The sequence below is a fragment of the Aspergillus costaricaensis genome, assembly GCF_003184835.1.
Source record: "Aspergillus costaricaensis CBS 115574 unplaced genomic scaffold BO79scaffold_21, whole genome shotgun sequence".
In the NCBI taxonomy this organism is placed as follows: Eukaryota; Fungi; Ascomycota; class Eurotiomycetes; order Eurotiales; family Aspergillaceae; genus Aspergillus; species Aspergillus costaricensis.
In genome coordinates, this window is record NW_020291821.1 from 362018 (window position 1) to 379683 (window position 17666).

The 17666-nt window shown below is 49.7% G+C and overlaps 8 protein-coding genes across 8 annotated transcripts; 5 read left to right on the forward strand and 3 right to left on the reverse strand.

The window, feature by feature from the left end:
- The first annotated feature begins 32 nt into the window (after positions 1-32).
- On the forward strand, positions 33-1462 carry BO79DRAFT_175722 (uncharacterized protein). The gene is made up of 2 exons (XM_025679815.1): positions 33-679; positions 768-1462. Exons 1-2 carry the CDS (start codon positions 208-210, stop codon positions 1400-1402), a joined length of 1107 nt encoding a protein of 368 aa, XP_025538229.1. The 5' UTR covers positions 33-207; the 3' UTR covers positions 1403-1462.
- Positions 1463-1679: 217 nt separating this feature from the next.
- BO79DRAFT_288498 (putative ubiquitin-conjugating enzyme) lies at positions 1680-3520 on the forward strand (the record flags this gene model as incomplete). Its single annotated transcript, XM_025688691.1, has 5 exons — positions 1680-1741; positions 1799-1893; positions 1949-2718; positions 2770-2849; positions 3147-3520. 5 exons carry the CDS (start codon positions 1680-1682, stop codon positions 3397-3399), a joined length of 1260 nt encoding a protein of 419 aa, XP_025538230.1. The 3' UTR covers positions 3400-3520.
- A 581-nt stretch (positions 3521-4101) lies between these two features.
- On the reverse strand, positions 4102-5451 carry BO79DRAFT_269227 (putative CUE domain protein; the record flags this gene model as incomplete). Its single annotated transcript, XM_025687177.1, has 1 exon — positions 4102-5451. One exon carries the CDS (start codon positions 5449-5451, stop codon positions 4102-4104), a length of 1350 nt encoding a protein of 449 aa, XP_025538231.1.
- A 311-nt stretch (positions 5452-5762) lies between these two features.
- On the forward strand, positions 5763-7625 carry BO79DRAFT_269229 (dimethylaniline monooxygenase; the record flags this gene model as incomplete). Its single annotated transcript, XM_025687178.1, has 4 exons — positions 5763-5805; positions 5870-5943; positions 5999-6795; positions 6842-7625. The coding sequence occupies 4 exons, from the start codon at positions 5763-5765 to the stop codon at positions 7623-7625; spliced, it is 1698 nt and encodes a 565-aa protein (XP_025538232.1).
- A 232-nt stretch (positions 7626-7857) lies between these two features.
- BO79DRAFT_197465 (uncharacterized protein) lies at positions 7858-8574 on the reverse strand (the record flags this gene model as incomplete). Its single annotated transcript, XM_025681270.1, has 1 exon — positions 7858-8574. One exon carries the CDS (start codon positions 8572-8574, stop codon positions 7858-7860), a length of 717 nt encoding a protein of 238 aa, XP_025538233.1.
- Positions 8575-10484: 1910 nt separating this feature from the next.
- BO79DRAFT_269234 (uncharacterized protein) lies at positions 10485-11139 on the reverse strand (the record flags this gene model as incomplete). Its single annotated transcript, XM_025687179.1, has 3 exons — positions 10790-11139; positions 10578-10720; positions 10485-10502 (listed from the first exon to the last, which is right to left on the reverse strand). Exons 1-3 carry the CDS (start codon positions 11019-11021, stop codon positions 10485-10487), a joined length of 393 nt encoding a protein of 130 aa, XP_025538234.1. The 5' UTR covers positions 11022-11139.
- Positions 11140-12388: 1249 nt separating this feature from the next.
- BO79DRAFT_288500 (uncharacterized protein) lies at positions 12389-13728 on the forward strand (the record flags this gene model as incomplete). The annotated part of the gene is made up of 2 exons (XM_025688692.1): positions 12389-13354; positions 13618-13728. 2 exons carry the CDS (start codon positions 12389-12391, stop codon positions 13726-13728), a joined length of 1077 nt encoding a protein of 358 aa, XP_025538235.1.
- Positions 13729-13816: 88 nt separating this feature from the next.
- BO79DRAFT_269248 (DEAD/DEAH box helicase) lies at positions 13817-17655 on the forward strand (the record flags this gene model as incomplete). Its single annotated transcript, XM_025687180.1, has 12 exons — positions 13817-14072; positions 14215-14357; positions 14431-15104; positions 15163-15267; positions 15328-15536; positions 15599-15632; positions 15697-15884; positions 15938-16594; positions 16673-16937; positions 17028-17213; positions 17329-17482; positions 17572-17655. The coding sequence occupies 12 exons, from the start codon at positions 13817-13819 to the stop codon at positions 17632-17634; spliced, it is 2934 nt and encodes a 977-aa protein (XP_025538236.1). The 3' UTR covers positions 17635-17655.
- Positions 17656-17666: the final 11 nt, after the last annotated feature.

A 17666-nucleotide genomic window follows, 5' to 3' on the forward strand; every position in this document is an offset into this window, starting at 1 on the left:
AAGCAGCTTCCTGCTTGCGTTTCACCCTGCCATGTGCTTCGACCGATGGCTGGACATTCAGTAACTTTCTGAAACGCCAGAAAGTCTATCTGGTCGTTCGTGGACGCTGTTGCCGTTCTCTGCGTCAGACATACGCTGCCAGCACTGTCTCATGGTTCACCCCTCATTGTTGTTTATATTCATTGTATAGGCCCCTACCCTCGCAAGATGGATGAATTCGACGACTTAACGGCACTGAGCGATACGATGGTCTACCACCAAGTACTTATGGCCTTTTCTCCCGTTATCCCGGCCTCGCTTCGACGGCGGATCTCCAGACTATACCCATCAATGCATCGATCCGTGAAGTCAGAGGCCAGCGCTAGCGCCAGCGCCAAAGCGAAAACAGCTGGTGAGGTCGGAGGCGATGCGATGGCCGCAATGCGACAGACTTCTGAGCCAGGAGAGCTGGATGTGGCATCGCTGCCTGATAATTCGTCTGGGCCCGCCTTTCAGCGCCCCAGTACTGCAAGCAGTGCTAGCAATGGAGTAGATCCATGCTTCTCGCCTGGCACTGAGAAATCACAAGAGCTCAGCGATATCTCTAGTCTCAGAAGCAGTAGATCTAGCAGTGTCTTCAGTCCAGTGGCTCCGAAATATGAGGCAGAATCCGGACTGCGATGGAATCGGATTGCGCCTGGTTCGTATGACCGCCTGTCTTTAATTCTGTTCTATTCTAGGACACACGAAGGAAGTCACTAGTACTAGTCTGGCTGACGGAATGTCAGCACTCAATCTCCTGCAAAATGCTTGTCATGAAGCGCAGCAGCGGCAGTGCGACAGTCGCCTGGCTCGGATGTTGTACGTTGATGCTTTAAGTTATCTTCTCGATGGCCTCCCCGACGATATGAGCACCCAAGAAACCATGATAATCCAGGAAAATCTTCCTGCTGGTGTCAAGGAATCTTTGGCTGCGCCTGCCGTGACTGATCCATCCGCGGCAGGGCTTCACAATATGCTTACGGGAAAGAATTCTCCGCCTGAGCGATCTTACCTTCATCGACTGCTGTCGTCGACTATCGTCTACTTCTTCATAATGTTGCAATTCCTCATGCCATACGTGAAAATCCTCGTGTACCATCTGTACCGATATGAGCGATCCCATCGGTTAACGGAACGCGCCGTAACAAAGGTTCTGGATGCGGCTGATAACTTTGGTAAAAGAGGCATGGTTGTAGGGGCTGCAGTCCTGAATTACAACGAAGGGAGAGTGAGCGCAAATATGATGGAGCTTGCAGCCTGGTGGGTGACAAGCATTGCAGGTGGTATCTACGAGGGATTTGCGGAGGGCATGATTATCATGGGAGTCACCCAGTCGCATGTTGAGCTGGGGAAGGCTTTTGTGCAGGCTTCGCGGTCATAAGGTACGATTTGAGCAAACTAGATTGAATAAGTTGGGTATGTATTCTAAGCGTAGATATAGACTGTTATAATGTGACATGACTATTACACAGTAAGGGGGCATTTACTTCTACCATGACTGTTTGTTTCCAGCGCTATTGTATACTTTACCCATGTGAAGTGGAGATGCTACCATAGAAACCCAGATAACCGCCGGAGATAGCGGATATAAGCACCTCCGACTCTTCATCTTCGCTCGCCGCACCCCTGAGCATTTCCGACCACCAATTCCAAGCATCATGTCGACAACCCGCTTGCCCAACGTCCCTGCGCTTCGGAAACAGCAGCTTCTCCTAGAATTGTGAGCATGCTTAATACCACTCGACTGACCAAATCGTGGTGTTGACTGTCTCTGCAGCGCAAGCTTGCAACATGCCGCTCCTCCGGGAACTTACATGAGCCTCAGCCCGGGCGATCCAACGCTTTGGTTGGGAGTCATTTTTGTTCGCTCCGGTATGTATTCCCAATTACATATGATGACGGCGATCTGACAATCTTGTCTGTATAGGCCCCTATGCCTCCGCCGTCCTCCGCTTCCAGATCCGTTTCCCCACGTCCTATCCCGATATGCCTCCTCTAGTGAACTTCGCCACTGACGTCTTCCATCCCTTAATCGTCCCCCTCACCACATACACATTCAGCACCGGTGCATCAAGCGAGGATCCAGTCAGCGCAACAGACGAAGAGCGGCTACCCCCTGGCGGGTTCAGTCTGCGGCACGGATTCCCGCACTGGTTCGGCCGCTCAAAGCGTGCTGGATTACAATCGGCCACTCCGCCTAGAGAGACCGCCAGTGTGCGTAATTCGACTGCTACTAGCGAAGGGGTATCCAGTACCCTTTGCAGGGAAAGCATGTCCGGGGATACCGGCACTGCCACCGAACAGACAGAGCCTCAGTCGAATGAAGAGGACGAAAATGAGAATGAGGACGAAGGCGAGGCCGTCGCCCCGTCGTCGGTAGAGAAACAGGTCGAGTCTAGGAAGACCGTCCCTGTATCAGAGCTGCTGGATTACATTCGGTCTACGTTCGATAATGAGACGGTCCTCGACTCTTTACCGCTGGAAGCAGCTGGAAACCCGAGTGCGTGGCATGCGTGGAAGGCTCATCGGAAGGGTAGCACTGCTTCTGCATCGAAGAAGGGGAGCCCGCAGGCGAGGTCCCCGGGAGACTGGCATTGGGATGGGATCTGGGCCAGACGGGTGCAGAACGAGATTGAGGCTAGTAGTTCGGATGCGATGTTATATGGGAATGCGACGCGGGGAGGAGTCGAGGAGATGGTAATTCCTGATACCCAGTGTGATATTAATCAGTTGCTAACAACTCCACAGATCCGGTTCAGCCGCCTCGACGATTCCACCTTGGCATCAGTCAAAGAGATGATGATTCCACGCACAGAGGCAGTGCGCGAGTAACTCAATATACCCTTAATAGACCCGATCGTGGCTCAGTTGACCTGACCCTGATTTCATACGTAATCAAAAAGTCATTATTTGAGGCTGTCATCATGACCCATCCATCCATCCATCGTGCCTGCCTAGTACGTCACATTCATGGCAGTGCCAGAACACCATCCATACATCCATCCCCTCTATAGTACTCTACCTCTAATCCCCTTTCAAAAGCATCTTAACTACCTACTACATCCTACTCATCCAATTACCAAAATCCTACCTTCTACAATACACCCATAATCCAATATGTCTAGCTGGTATTCGCAATACAAATCATCCATCACCGTCATCCTCTTAGTCCTCGTCCCTATCATCGTCATCTGCAGCATTCTCGCCATCGCCCTCCTCTGCTCGGAATTTTGGAGTACTCGAAAATCAGTCACCTGGGTGTTCTGGGTCAAGCCGCAGGATCGTCAGAAGGGGAAACGAAACTCCCAACCGGATCTTGAACGGGGTCGGAATCCGCCTGCTTATCAGGAGCCGCTGCGCAGACGGGAGGAGAATTGAATTGGGTTTTGTCTGAAAATCAAGTTTTAAGGTTGAAGGCGGTTGATTGGGGTGGTGGTTCTGGACATCGAGGCTGTCGTGGTGTTGGTCGAGTGATATGAAGATCGCCGATCTGGTTTTGGATCTCGTGGAATAGACGTCGAGGGCATGCGAGTAGACTTTTGGTGCACTGAATCGGGGATGTTATGGACATGAGACGACTACTGAGTTTTGAATGGCCCTGCTTATGTGGAGCGCTGCTCGACAGAGACGTTTGGTTGAGATGATACTGATGCAGATCGTTGGAAAGGTTCGACTAATCTTGTTCTGGGACATCCACAGGGCATGGTTGGTTTGGGCTCACGATGGCGCGACTTGGCCTATGCCAGTGAAGGATCTTATATGCCAGGGACTACACTAAAGGATTGACCTTTTATATGTGGCTGCCACTATACATGTGATAAGTCGCAGGCAGGCTACATGGTTGCTTAGGGAATATGCTTCCGTGAAGGACAGTACAGGAGTTATGGCGTTTAGTTTCATGTTAACAGTTTGCTGTTTTACAAGCGGGAATCAATCTGCTCTTTATGCTATTACTTCAATGCACTCGGAATCCGGTCTCTTGGATCGAGGCGGGATTATATGACTTCCGTTCGAACTATACATATGAGTCCGTATCAGACGCTATAATGACATAAAGGGTATCACTAGTTCATAATCGATCTATACACTATCACCCCCAACCTCATCCCCATGCTCAACCCTACCCTCCACAAAATTCCTCAACCTTGGTGCATCCTCACCATTATCCTCCCTTCCCCTCAGACCCCACACCGGCTCCCCATCATCATTAAACTCCGCCCACTGAAAGAATCCGCATCCCTTCTTCCCCGGCGCAAACCCAGCATAACACATCCACATATACCTCCCCCGATTCTCCTTCTTCCTTTGCACACACCTCAAAACCGTATGCTCCCCACACCGACAACGGGGTGTATACCGCGGATGCAACGACTCGCGATACCAGCGATAAGTGATATTAATCCTCGCCGTACCAGAAACAGGATGCGGAATGACCGTCCTAGCAGGGACAATGGAATGTTTCCATTCCTCTTGCATCTCTGCATGCATGATGAGGAGGGAGTTATGCGGTAGGTGAATGGAGATCTGGCCTCCATCATCACCATTATTTTCATCCTCATTGTCGGTGTCAACAGGGAGGATCTTCCTCACGCGAAACTCCCTCTCCACGCCTAGACTCAAGCTCCCGATGACGGGTCTCGGGCCGAGATATGTCAGTTCGTCGGAGTGCCAGCCTACGCTTTCTGTGGGGCCGGCGTAGCAGTTTACGAATGCGGCGTTGGGTGTCCATTCTAGTGGGGATTGAAAAGGAAGCTTGGGGCCCCGGGCTTTGATCTGCTCGTTCACGGTGCGTTGGACTTTGGCGGCGACGGTGCGCATGTGCGGGGTGATTTGCCGGACGTTGGAGCGGTAGGTGCCGCCGTAGGTGTATTCTGAGGTGTGGGAGTGGTGGTCTTCTGGTGTGGAGACGTAGATGCTGGCTGAATGGGGGCTTTGGACTGTTCGGTCGAAGAGTTGGAAGTGGGGTCTGGTGAAATGTGGGGATTCGGAGAGGAGTTCGGAGAGGAGGGCGTTTGCAAGGGATGGGGGGAGGAAGTTGTGAATCAGGGTGCAGGGGGTGTGGGCTGCTATGGAGGCGGGGGAGTAGAGGTGGAGTGTCTGGCCTTTCTTTGTGAGAGGCTTGGGGATGATGGTCGGGGAAGTTGAGGTTAAGCATGTTTGGATGGCTGGGGTTCCTGGAATGGCTGTTGCGCGTTTCTTGAACGGAGGCGCCGAGCCAGACTGGATTTGGGGTTGAGTTTGAGCCTTGATAGTGGATGAGGCTGTTTCCACGCAGCCATTGCTCGAAACCAGGATTTCCATAAGCGTGTCCAGGGTCATGGTTGGGAAGAGTGACATCAGGAGGGCCAATTTCATGTCGGTGGACTCTTCGTCGGTTGTTGTTGGTGGCGGAGGGCTCCGGGGCCTCTTCCGGGAGACGAAGCGATCCATGGAGAGGATCTCCAGGTCGAGCAGGAAGCCATGAGGGAAGTGGAGGGGAAGCTGGCGAGGGATGTTAAAGGTTTATTTGAAGGTTTGCTGCAACTGGAATTGATATCCTTATCGACACGTGATTGCTCTCAAAGTGGCCAATCAGCGCACTACGTCATAGATCAGGACAATGGAGTTGATTGGAATCTTGCTGCTTGTCATCTGCCTAAGCTAAGTCATAGCCATCATGAAGAGGACTTCTGGAATATTGCGACAACTGTTCTTTTACGATGCTACGCTGATCAGATAGAAAAACTCAGCAATTGTTGACGATGCAGCCTCAGGAGCAACACGAAGTGATTGTGGTGGGTGCAGGTATGGGTGTTTTTCGCCTGCCATTGTCTGACTCTCAGACTGCCTACTTACTCGTGGTTATCAGGACTCGCTGGTCTTGCAGCAGCAAAGACGTATCTTGAGCTGGCGCCAGAAACGGATCTATTAATGCTTGAAGCGGTATTCTATCCCGCACCAAATGCCCATCCAGCTGTCCACTGATCTACATTGACAGCGTTCGGCTGTAGGCGGCGTATGGGCAGAAAACAGCTATGAAGGGCTTCATACCAACAATCTCTACGGAACTTATGAGTTTTCGAGTTTCTCGCTTGACCCAACCAAATATGATGTGCAGCCGGAAGCTCCCATCCCTGGATACGCGCTCAAGCAGTACTTCAGTGACTTCATCGATCATTTCGATCTTCGACGACGGACTCGATTCAACACTCGTGTGCATACAGTAGAAAAAGCTGATGGGTTCTGGGCGCTTCACACCGACTCGGTATTCTACAGGTGTAATAAACTCATCATGAGCCCCGGACTCTTCTCGACTCCGAATGAATTCTCGATCCCGGGACAGCAAAGCTTTGAGAGACCCATCATGAATCACTCTCAGCTCGGAACAACAGGCGCTCTTCTGGCCAATGACCCAGCGGTAAAGTCGGTGACGGTGATTGGGGCTTCAAAGTATGGATATGATGCCGTGTATCTTATGGCCTCTCATGGTAAACGTGTGGAATGGATCATTCGTAAGTCTGGAGGAGGTGCTGTCTGGATGGCATTGCCGTGGGTTTGGTTTGGACCCTGGCGATTGAAGCTGGAAGGCCTAACAACCACCCGAATCATCACCTGGTTCAGTCCATGCATCTGGGGAAATTGTGATGGGTTTGGATGGGTGCGAGGACTACTCCATGGGACAGCGCTGGGAAGGTGGCTAGTGCGATCATTCTGGAATAAACTAAACGGGGATGCCATTGAGGTCAATGGCTACCGGAGAGAAGCGGCGTTGAAAGAGCTGGAACCAGATGGAAGGTAAGATCACCGAAAGCCAATTTACATGACTAACAGCGGGTCACAGTGTGTTCTGGACGGGTCGTCTGGGGGTTCTCAATTATCCCACGGATATCTATGATTATGTTCGGTCAGGGCAGGTGAGCGTGAAGAGAAAGGACATATCGCACTTATCAGAAGGCCAAGTCAACTTTATAGATGGCACAGAACTACAAACCGATGCTTTAATCAGAATAACTGGATGGAAGCTGGTACCAAGCATCAAGTACGAGCCCGAGGGACTGGAAGGCAGCCTAGGGATTCCCACCAGGAATCCCTCCAAAGACAGGAAAGTCTGGGATCGTTTCGACCGCGCCGCGGATGAAGAGATACTCGATCGGTTTCCAGGTCTGCGTGACCAACCAGCTGTGAAGATTCCGTACAAGCTCGGGCTCAGTCCTTTCCGGCTCTACCGCGGAATTGCGTCTCCGGAGTTGACAGCCAAAGGCGATCAGTCCATAGCATTCTTGAAGATGCTTAATGGACCAAGCAACGCCCTTCTGGTCGAGGTGCAGGCTCTCTGGACATATGCTTATCTCAACAATCAGGTCCCAATTGACCGATCGAAGGTGTATTACCAGACAGCACTGACCAGTCGATATGGAAAACATCGACATCCGTGTGGTTTCGCGAGTTGGTATCCAGAGACGATCTTTGACGCGATCCCGTATCTGGATATGCTATTGATGGACCTGGGGATCAACAGATGGAGGAAGAGAAGCTGGCTGCGAGAGGTTTTCGAGGAGTATACAGTGCATGATTATCGAGGGATCAATCAGGAGTGGAAACAGCAACACAAGACGCTCTCTTAACATACTCTGAATGTTTTAGTGGGTAAAATAAGCCAGATAATTTCCTTGCTAATTTGGTATGTGTAAGCTGCAAAATCATTGAAGACAATCGTACGATAAATATTCTAACCCATCCCTTGAGCCAAAGCACACCACTGACGCCAATCTAACCAGCCCAACCATACTCCTGACCCAGTAGTATACACATAATATCATACAACACCCCCCTAATCCCAATCCCATACAACCCACCCTACCTCAACTCCCCCCACCTCCCATCCCCCAAATACACCTCCCCCTCACGATGATACTTCCTCAACCCCCCGGCCCCCCTCAACCCATCAAACACTTCCACCACCGCCCTTAAAGCCACCCACGTCCAGCCCGGAAACCCCTCATCAGCCGGATTCGAATCCCTCCGCCTAATATCCGGAAAGTTCTCCTCCACCATAATAACCGGACAACACTCCCCTCCCCTCCCATCCCCATCCCCATCCACCAACCTCCCAAACCTCTCCAAAACCCCCTTATCAACAACCAAACACACCCTCAACCTCACAGGCAACTCCACCGCCGGCAACGCCAAATCCACCCTCTTCCAATCATGAAACACCCGTCTTATCTCCTCGACGCTCTTATCCCCATACAGCTTCTCCCCGCTGAAGACCTTCGCCGCGTAGCTGGATTCTAAGAGTCGAGTTTGTGAAGGGTTCCCCGGCAGGACGCGCCGAATGGCGTGGTGGATTTCGGTGTTGAGGGATTGCAGGAAGTGGGAGAGGAGATTGTGGGAGGAGGAAGGTGTGTAGGTCGTTAGGTAGATTATTGGACCCCAGGTTAGGGTGAGGAAGTCGCGGGAGGGACTGGGTGGGAGGGAGCGGAGGCCTGGTTGTGAGGCTGTGTGGTAGAGTTCTGTCTGGAGGAAGGTGGAGGCTGGGGTGGTGGGATCTTTGTCTTCTTTTTTGGGTTTCATTCTGGGAGGGGGTGGTATGTCGGAGGTGGTGGTCGATTTGTTGTAGGTGGGTTCATGGTGGATTAATTTGAGTGATTGATTGATTGGATAGTAAGTAAGTAAGTACTAGTAGTAGTAATCTGATTGATAGTTACTAGTTGGGGTGATGAGTGGATGGAGAGGAATGTGGGAGTGGCGTCAGTGTGACATGCTCGACATGGGAGCTGCCAATGTTTTGTTGACATCCGTTTTGGGAAAGTATAGATCTACTACTCTGTAGAGGAGTGGAATTTCTCCCTTACTGATAGTGGGATTATCGGAGTATGTGGTTATTTGGATTTAGGTATTAATTGCAGTATTAGAAGTCACATAACTGGGGATTTGCTAAGTATAAGTCCTGCGTGCCCACTAACCAGTGATGCCGCTTTTGGTAACTTGGGGCAACGAAGTAACTGAATGACCGCCATGGCTGCTTTCACCACTTCACTGCGAGTCGGGGATTATATCAGAGTGCTGGTTCAAAGTTCTATAATACCTAGGAAGAATAACTAGTAGTGCCGACAAAGGCTCTTGACCAACTGAAGCTGCTGATCACGGGGGCAGTCGCATTGTTGTGGCTATGTTACGATGAAAAAAGGTAGGGGAAGAAAATAAGTTAGGAGTATTATCTACATCTACTACTAAGTAGTACATATATATCGGCACAAAGGCACATTGCGCTGATTTAGAAGCCATGTCAGATCTTTTACACTGAAGATACAACTAAATATTATTCAGGTGAGAACATGTGGTTGCCTGAGGCACATTAAGTGATACTTGGTGTAATCTAAAGGCTTCACGGTGGATTGATTGATCACTTGAATGGAATACCAGAAATGCTGATATGTAGCTGGATAGATTGAAATAGAGGAAGAGAAATGTAGGTGTGGCGTCAGTGTGAGAATACCTTGTAGCTCTGTTTCATTAACATGGTCCGTCTGGAAACACTATATGTAGATAGATCTACTTAAAATTGGGATGCGGTTGAGATATATAAGTACCTAGATATTAGCATTACTAACTAATTACAGTGAGGAGTAGTAGTCACATGGTTGAAATGCTGCTGTGAGTCCAGTACGGTCTTAGGCTTTAGCGGCCATTGGGTCTACATCATAGAATATCTAGACGGTTGTCAAGTTAAGTGTAAAGCCATACATTCACATTCCCGGATCTTCGTATATGATGTTCTTCATCCGCTGCATCACTGAGTACCCCCGAAAACGCATTTTCCGGGCGGCCATAACGCTATCGCCTGCCGTCGAAGTGACTATTTGGACTCTATAAGGATCGCTTGAGCGTCACCACGATCATCTTCGAAGTCTGCGCTTGTTCGCTCCCGCCTCGTCAGAACCATTCAACTCCTTCTGATTAGCAATCCCCGGTGTATGTGGTGGTTTCAGCTGTTCGGAAGGCGGTGGTCCCAATCTGTACGACCATTGGGGATTATAATACCTAATCTGGGTGGGCTTTGGGACTGGACAACGCAACTGCAACCGACGCCGACCATGCTGACGCTGAGTAAGTTGCTTTGCCAGGGGTTTCGCAATCGTCGAGAGGCCGATAGCAAGAATGTTGATTTTGTACGTCCAAGAGGAAGGAGAGTAAGATCTTGAAGAAGAGTTCTTTGTCACTGCTCTTATCTTCCGCCGGAGTTCATTCATTGGTATAACAGCCAACCAGATCGGGTCCTCTTCGACTTTTATGGAGCTGATTCGACGGTGTGTTGCATAGTCTATCGTCGCAATACAAGTGCCCTCATCTGAAAAAAAAATCACTCCGCGTCGGTTTTATCGAGAGAGTGAGTGAAGCAAACGTATCAGGTATCCCGAATGATTGATCAACGCTTAGAGAGTACCGGCCCAGAACAGGCTGGATTCGGATATCGACATCTCTCAGCTATCCCACGTTAGCTATACCGGATGGGTAGAGAAATGAACAAAGGGGGGGAAGGAGGAGGAAATGAAAAGGTGATCCATATCACATACCATCCCGAAGCATATATATTCTGCCTTATCTTCCTGAGTGCTCTGCAAGACCTTGTCATTATTTTTGTGGCATTGCTGGGGAGGGTCCTGAACATGTTCTGGAGCCAAATGTTTGGGCGAAAGCGCTTGTGGTGCTGGAGAGCCTGGGCATAACATGAGAAGTTAGACTCCGTTTGGGGTGAGGGGGGCTCGACAGTAGGTGTTGTACTCACAGATAGCCTCCGGATGGTCACCGGCTTGGTCGCCTTTCGGCTGTAAAACATCGTGTGCTTTATCATCAGAGACGAGAGAGCTCGGTGAAGTTTCCGTGTCTCGAACGGAGCTGGAGACGCCGGTGAAGGGCTTGTCAATCTTGGATCGCTTTCCCCGATGACCGTCGGAATCCTTATCATGGATTTCGTCGACTGATTCCACGACTCGCTTCTGAGGAGAGTCCGATGACATCTCGTCGGAAAAGCTCAGAAGCAGGTACTAGTGTCAAACTGTAAAATGCCGAGAGGAGGAGAAAGGAGCAACCGTGCTCACACCTTAACTCTGAGCTAGGGCACGAAGTAATTTTCACAGCCACCCGGAGAAAGGGTACAATCACCAAGGCTTATGGAAACGAAGAATGAAGACTTCATCTGAACGAGAGGCATGAAGTCCCTTCTTAAGTAGGCATGAGCGATTGCTGCTTCTCATGGGTTGTGTTGGGAAGATCCCGGGATAGGGAGATTGTTCTGCAGCATGAACAAAGAACGAGGTACACAAAGTTACCTCTGCTGCTTGCTTTTTTCTTTCACTTCTTTGTTTAACTACTGGGGTTTGCTCAGCCACACTATAGCCTGTCTATCAATCCATTTGGGCTCTCGGTACATGTCCTGACTACTACCCCCTCAAGCCCAGATAATCACACGCTTTTCCTATACATTCTTCCCTCCCTTTGTAACCGCCTATGGTACAACATCGTGAATCCAAAATGATAACAAAACAACACAGCCCACATCACCGGCATAATCCACAGCAGACTCCGTCACCCAGAGTGACTTATACAATCCAGGAGCTGTATTTGGTTGATATCCGTTCTGGCGAACTGTAGACTTACTCTGTTGGTATGTTGTTTATCTCCTTTGTTGTTAGTATGTTTAGCAGTGTGAATGAGTATCGGAGTGGTTTCACCTAGTTGATAGATAATCTAGTCCTATCGCTTACCTCATACGGAAGCCGCCGCTTTACTGTGCGCAGTCAAGTATGGAGGGCTAGCACGTAAGTCGACTTGCGCGCCAGACCATGCGCGCATGGTGCTAGTGCTTACACACTTCCCGGTGCGGTTTAGGTAGTTTCTGGCACCGCCCTTGGAATCACTTCAGACAGAAGAAATTACACGTGAATAACCTGGGCGCCTCTGCCTCCTCCGCCCGGCATAGCCACAACCATGTAACTGCCCTGATGATGCCCAACCCAAGCATTGTCGTGAGTCGCAATTTTTGCCCAGCTGGAGGAGTTATGATCTTACAGCAGTCACTTAACTTGCATAACTTGCTTAGGAGGCAAGATCATAGGCAACCATGCCTCTACAGTCATTCTGGCTTCCAAGTGGTCACTACGTTAGTGGCCATATCCTTGTCTTTTACCTAAGGAAGTGCCAACACAATCGTCATCTTTATGAGATACTAGTAGCTACGTTGTTTCGCCCAGAAGCCCAGTAAGGCGGCTCGCGCGCCAGGGGTTTGTTTAATCTCTCGAGGCTTGTTTTTAGGCATATCCGTATATAAACCTTGAGAAGGAGAAAGGAAAAAGAGAGTGAGAAAACATCCAACTTCGCCTACAAGATGTCTTCAACTGTGGCAAACAACACTGCGCCACATCCTCCTACCATACACTACCCCCAGCCAGAAAGGCCAGCGAGCCATGGTGTGACGCCGCCATTCTCCAGCTCTGCGAGTATTCGCTCTTCCCCACAATATACGCACCCAGCAGGCGTCAACTTCCAGCACCAGTTGATAAAGCCCAGCGAGGATCTCCAACGCTATCTGGACTTCCAGCTCACAACGCCGAAGTTGAATCGGATTCATCATCTGCTATGGCTCGCTGGCCTCCCACGGGCAGCCCGGCCACTGCATCGACAGAAGCTGATGAAGCGTGCGATTATCCTCACGGAATCCCCAGATGAGCACTTGGTCTGGAGCCCCGGGCAGATCCTCATCAAACCCGTCCCGGAATATCTTCTGGACCACGAGTTTTGGTTGCGGGAGCTCTGTCCTCATCGAGAACTGCACGCTGCCGCATGTGGGCTGCTTCTATCTTATGCGTGGCTCATTACTGGATTGATCGATTTCCAACTCGCCAAGGACGAGCGTATTTTTCCCTGTGATGTCACTTGGGATGCATGGACCCTATTAATCCGGCAGTTCCTCGAGTGGGTGGACAATGAGAATGATGACGATAGATGTAGTACTTCCCTGCCCACAGAAAAGGATTATGTTTCCCAACCCCAGCCTGCAATCATCAACAAGCGCTACGAGTTTGGCGAGTTGCGCTTGAGCCGCCTGAATTCCCTGTACCGATTAGCGCCCGTGACCTTTTCTATCCGCAACCTCGTGTTTGGGTTTCTTCCCAGTTCCACATGGTACCAGGAGTTCTTCGAGCGTAATTTCTCGTGGATCCTGGCGGTTTTAGTATACATGTCAGTTCTGTTGTCGGCCATGCAAGTGGGACTGGCGACCGAGGCGCTGCAGGGGAATCTGCAGTTTCAGAGGGTTTGCGTCGTCTTCACCTTGGCGTCTATTTTCTTCACGGTAGTTCTGGTGTGGATTATGCTGATGTTATGGACCCTGTTGTTTTTTTATCATCTTGGGTTTACAATGATGTACAATAGGCAGATGCAGAGAGAGCGAAGAGTGTATAGAAAAACCGTGTGACTGTCTAAGGCCAGTCATGCCTTCAACGTCCCAAATGTCAATTGTATTCGGCGAGCAGGCTTGCGGAGCAAAAGCAAACAAATGAAAGCCAGAAGGTGAAGCAATTGAAACAATGTTGAGCCAATCATTAATTTCAACAGACTCAGCCTCGCGAATGCGTGCCTTGGATTAGTGATGATGCAGGTGGTGGTGCCCTGCTGCAACTTCTGGGTGGCAGTGCCGCAGCTCAGAGCAGTGCGATAAGCCGCTAAAGGATTTATATCTTTCGTTTCTCACCTCAACACTTCACTATTTGGCGAAGAAGAAATCGAGGAAATTATAATGTTAGGCGATACCAATATGGATATTTCCGAAGACATGTCTTTGTGCCCCTTCGCAAAGCGGGATCCGGAGTTTGGGGATAATGGCATCCACGGCGAGGCCGATTATCCTCGAACCAAGCGGCTCAGGCTTGACGAGCATCTCGTCAACACGTCCAGCTCCAGTTCGGACATGACAACTCCCTGGGGATCTTTCGGCCCGCAGAATCATCAAGATACTGTACAACAGGATCAAATTCGGGGCGGGCTCCCTCTTCCATATGCGCAAGCTAACCGTGAGTGCAAGAATAACAATAGACTAACGCCGGAGGTTTCTATCACTTCTGATTCTGGCGGTCGCGGCTTCCTTTTTTTTTTTTTTTTTTTTTTTTTTCCCTTCATCTATCTCACTAATCATTCCTCACAATGCAAAAGCAGGCTTTCTAGAAGCGCAAGCACTTCATCCAAATCTCTTACCTCCTCCTCCACTTCAAGTCTGTGCCCCGCAATACCGCGACATCAATGACCAGAACTTGCCAAGGGCCCAGGAGTATGATGCAGGTCAGATATGTTTTGGAATGGTGCGTGGTAGGAGACACTGTTATTCCTCCCTTTGCTTTTGCCTATCTACTTGTCGTAGCTGATTTGCTGTAGCTAAAAAACATCCAAATCCGTATTGACTGTGTTGAAGACCCGTCATCTCTATGTTTTGATGAAATTTCAGAGGAAAATGAAGATTTTGCCTTGTTACATCTCTTCATACAGGATGACCGTTGTGATCTTCTATCGAAACAAGGAAACTGCGTCGCTACACTGAATACCAAAACTCACCATGCGCTTAGCTCCATGAGGCTACCAGAGCCCCCAACCTGGCTAGGTGTAATACCAAAGTTCGAGCTCCACCAGAGAATGAAAATTGTAGTAGAGTCTTCACCCTCCGCTCGGTGGTCGTCGAAGGCTACATGTACGATGTCCATTCTCGTAATCGGTTCGCCTTGGATCGCTCAAATCCTGGCAAGGGAGCTCGCTCGGTACCATTTATTCCTACAACACCCAAACCCAAAGCCTGAATATTTCGAGTACAACAATCCACAGTATTTGTCCGGTGTGGGAGCGCCGTGTCTTAACCGGCCGATACTACCGCCCATTTTGGGGATCGCTAAGCAAAACGACACAGGCGGCCTCGACACGATGGACAATGAGGCCCAAGGCTATGGCGATCGCGAATATGACGGCGATGGTTCTCGAGCGGTTCTCCATAAGCTTCCGCAGCAGGCTTTGAGAAAAGAGGTAGGTGCTGATAGTCGCATTCGAACAAAGCTTGAAAGGTGAGTTCGATTCACTTTTGGATTCTGATTCTCGAAAGGAGGTTGAGACTTGTTGCAGCCACCAGTGGGAAGCGGTCGATTTCATTCTATCTCGAGAATCAGCCTATCCCCGAACCAAGTACACACTGTGGCGTCCTGAGAGCCGAAATTGGAATGAGCATGTGTAAGTGTGAAATCTACGACTGTTGGCTGTAACGCACTTACTTACAAGGAGATAATATAGTTACAGACATAAGATAACTGGCACGATAAGCCCGGAGCCCGTGGACATTCGTGGCGGGATTCTTGCGGATGATATGGGCGTAGGAAAGACCCTCAGCATGATTGCCAGTATAGTAGCATCTTCACCCTATGATACAATAACCTTGGAGAAACAGGCGAACTTGAAGTTAGTTCCCTCGAGATCTACGCTTGTTGTCGTACCATCTGTTCGTAAGTACCTACAATTTATTCCAAGCTTCCGAGTCTATTCACCATGACTTATCGAGACCTAGTACTGCTCCACGGTTGGATTGACGAAGTTAAGAAGTAAAACACAACAATATGGTGACGGTCTTATTTACAAAAAACCCTTTTCTAACTCAGCAAGCAGGCATGTCATTCCCGGAGTTCTAAAGTATTACAAATATCATGGCCCAGGGCGTTGCATCTCATTGTCATCGCCCCCTTCAGAAGATGTCATTCTCACAACCTATGCCACTGTTGAAGCTGAATTCAGTAGCAGCGGCGGAAATGGTATTCTCAACAGAGTTTACTGGCATAGATTAATACTCGATGAAGGTCAAAAATCACCCCTTGCGTAAGCACTGCAAGACGCTGATTCATTTACATAGCTCACGTTATACGGAATTCATCCACGAAACAGTTCAAGGCTATCGAGAGCCTTTCGGCCTCGATTCGCTGGTGCATGACAGGGACACCGATACAGAATTCCCTTAAGGACCTCGCGTCGCTCGTTCGGTTTCTCCGCATCCCGTACTTAGACAGCATAGGGAGCTTCCTCAAATACATGACAAAAGCGGCGGCTGGATCTACCCGTAATGCCCGTAATCAACCAAATTACGCCAATCTCGATTGTCTTCTCATAGCGACCTGCCTAAGACGTACAATGTCCACGGTGTTTCCGGCTCTTGGGGGCACCTTCTTCACGTATCGTCCCTCGTTCTCGGAAGCCGAACGCAGAGTCTACGATGAGCTGGTCAGGGCTTACGAGAGACGGCTGATGGCCGCAACAAACATGTCATCTTCGAAAGGACGATCAGATAAGCTGATTATGACAGCTAAATTGCGGTTACGCATGTTTTGCAATACCGGTCTGAGAAGTGTGTTTCTCGGCGGAGGAAGGTCCGATAATGATACAGACGCACAGAAACTATCGTCGGACGAAATAGTCACGCTACTCCAACAGGATGGACAGAACACTTGCTCTATCTGTGGCATGGAGATACTGACCTTAGATCCCGAGGACGAAGACGAAGATAAGAGCAGAAGTTCCTCGTTGGATTCTTGGCTCTCATTGAGCCGCCACCGTAGGTTGAAATGCCAGATATGTGCCCGCCCAAATGCAGGTATTATGGAGGATATAGAGAGTCAATATGACCCTGAGGCTCCAATAACAGCAAACACAACGGCGACAACAACAACAACCCTAACATCCGATGATGATGATGATGATGATGATGATGATGATGAAATGACAGACAGTGGGCAAACTATCAGCGCCGAACAGGACTTTCTCGATACTGTTGGTTCTCAACGGGCCAGTGTTGCCTATCCTTCAAAATTGGCGACTCTACTTACCGATATACGAAACCATTATTCGGAAGATAAAAGGTAATTATACTCCGTATTTCCCGCAGCACACCTGGGTTTTTATCTTGTCTTATATGCCCCATTGCTTACCAAATATACAAAACAAATCAGCATAGTCTTTTCTTTCTGGAGACAAAGCCTTGATGTCTTGGGTGAGATTTTCGACCAAAATGATATCTCTCATTGCCGAGTCGATGGTATCATGAGCCCGATGAAACGGAAGACTATGCTGGAGGAGTTCCAGCACAACTCAGCTGTCCGGGTGCTCTTGATGACTATAGGGACGGGCGCTGTAGGGTAAGTTATGACACAAAGCCCGCATTTTCTGCCTCTGGCATCGCCTGCGAGATCTCGGCCCTGGAGGTAGTATTGATCAATGGGGAGCCCGCGAGTTGACGCAGTTCGAATACAGATTGAATAACTTGTCCGTCGCGAGTCGGGTCCACATACTGGAACCGCAGTGGAACCCGTCTGTGGAGAGTCAGGCCATCGGACGAGCACTACGTTGGGGTCAGGGTAAGAAGACTTTTGTCATTCGCTATGTGATGGAGGACACGGTTGAAAAGGTGAGTCTCCAGTAATCATCCTACTAGCAGGACGGCCAAGATTATGTCTTCTATCTGTCAACCACGGAAGTCGCTTACCCGAGAGATAGATCATTGAGAGTGGTCAGTTACGGAAGCTGCAGCTCTCATTGGATGAGCGTGAACTACGGTGAAAGGGACGCCATGCTGTGGGCTTAGAGTAGTG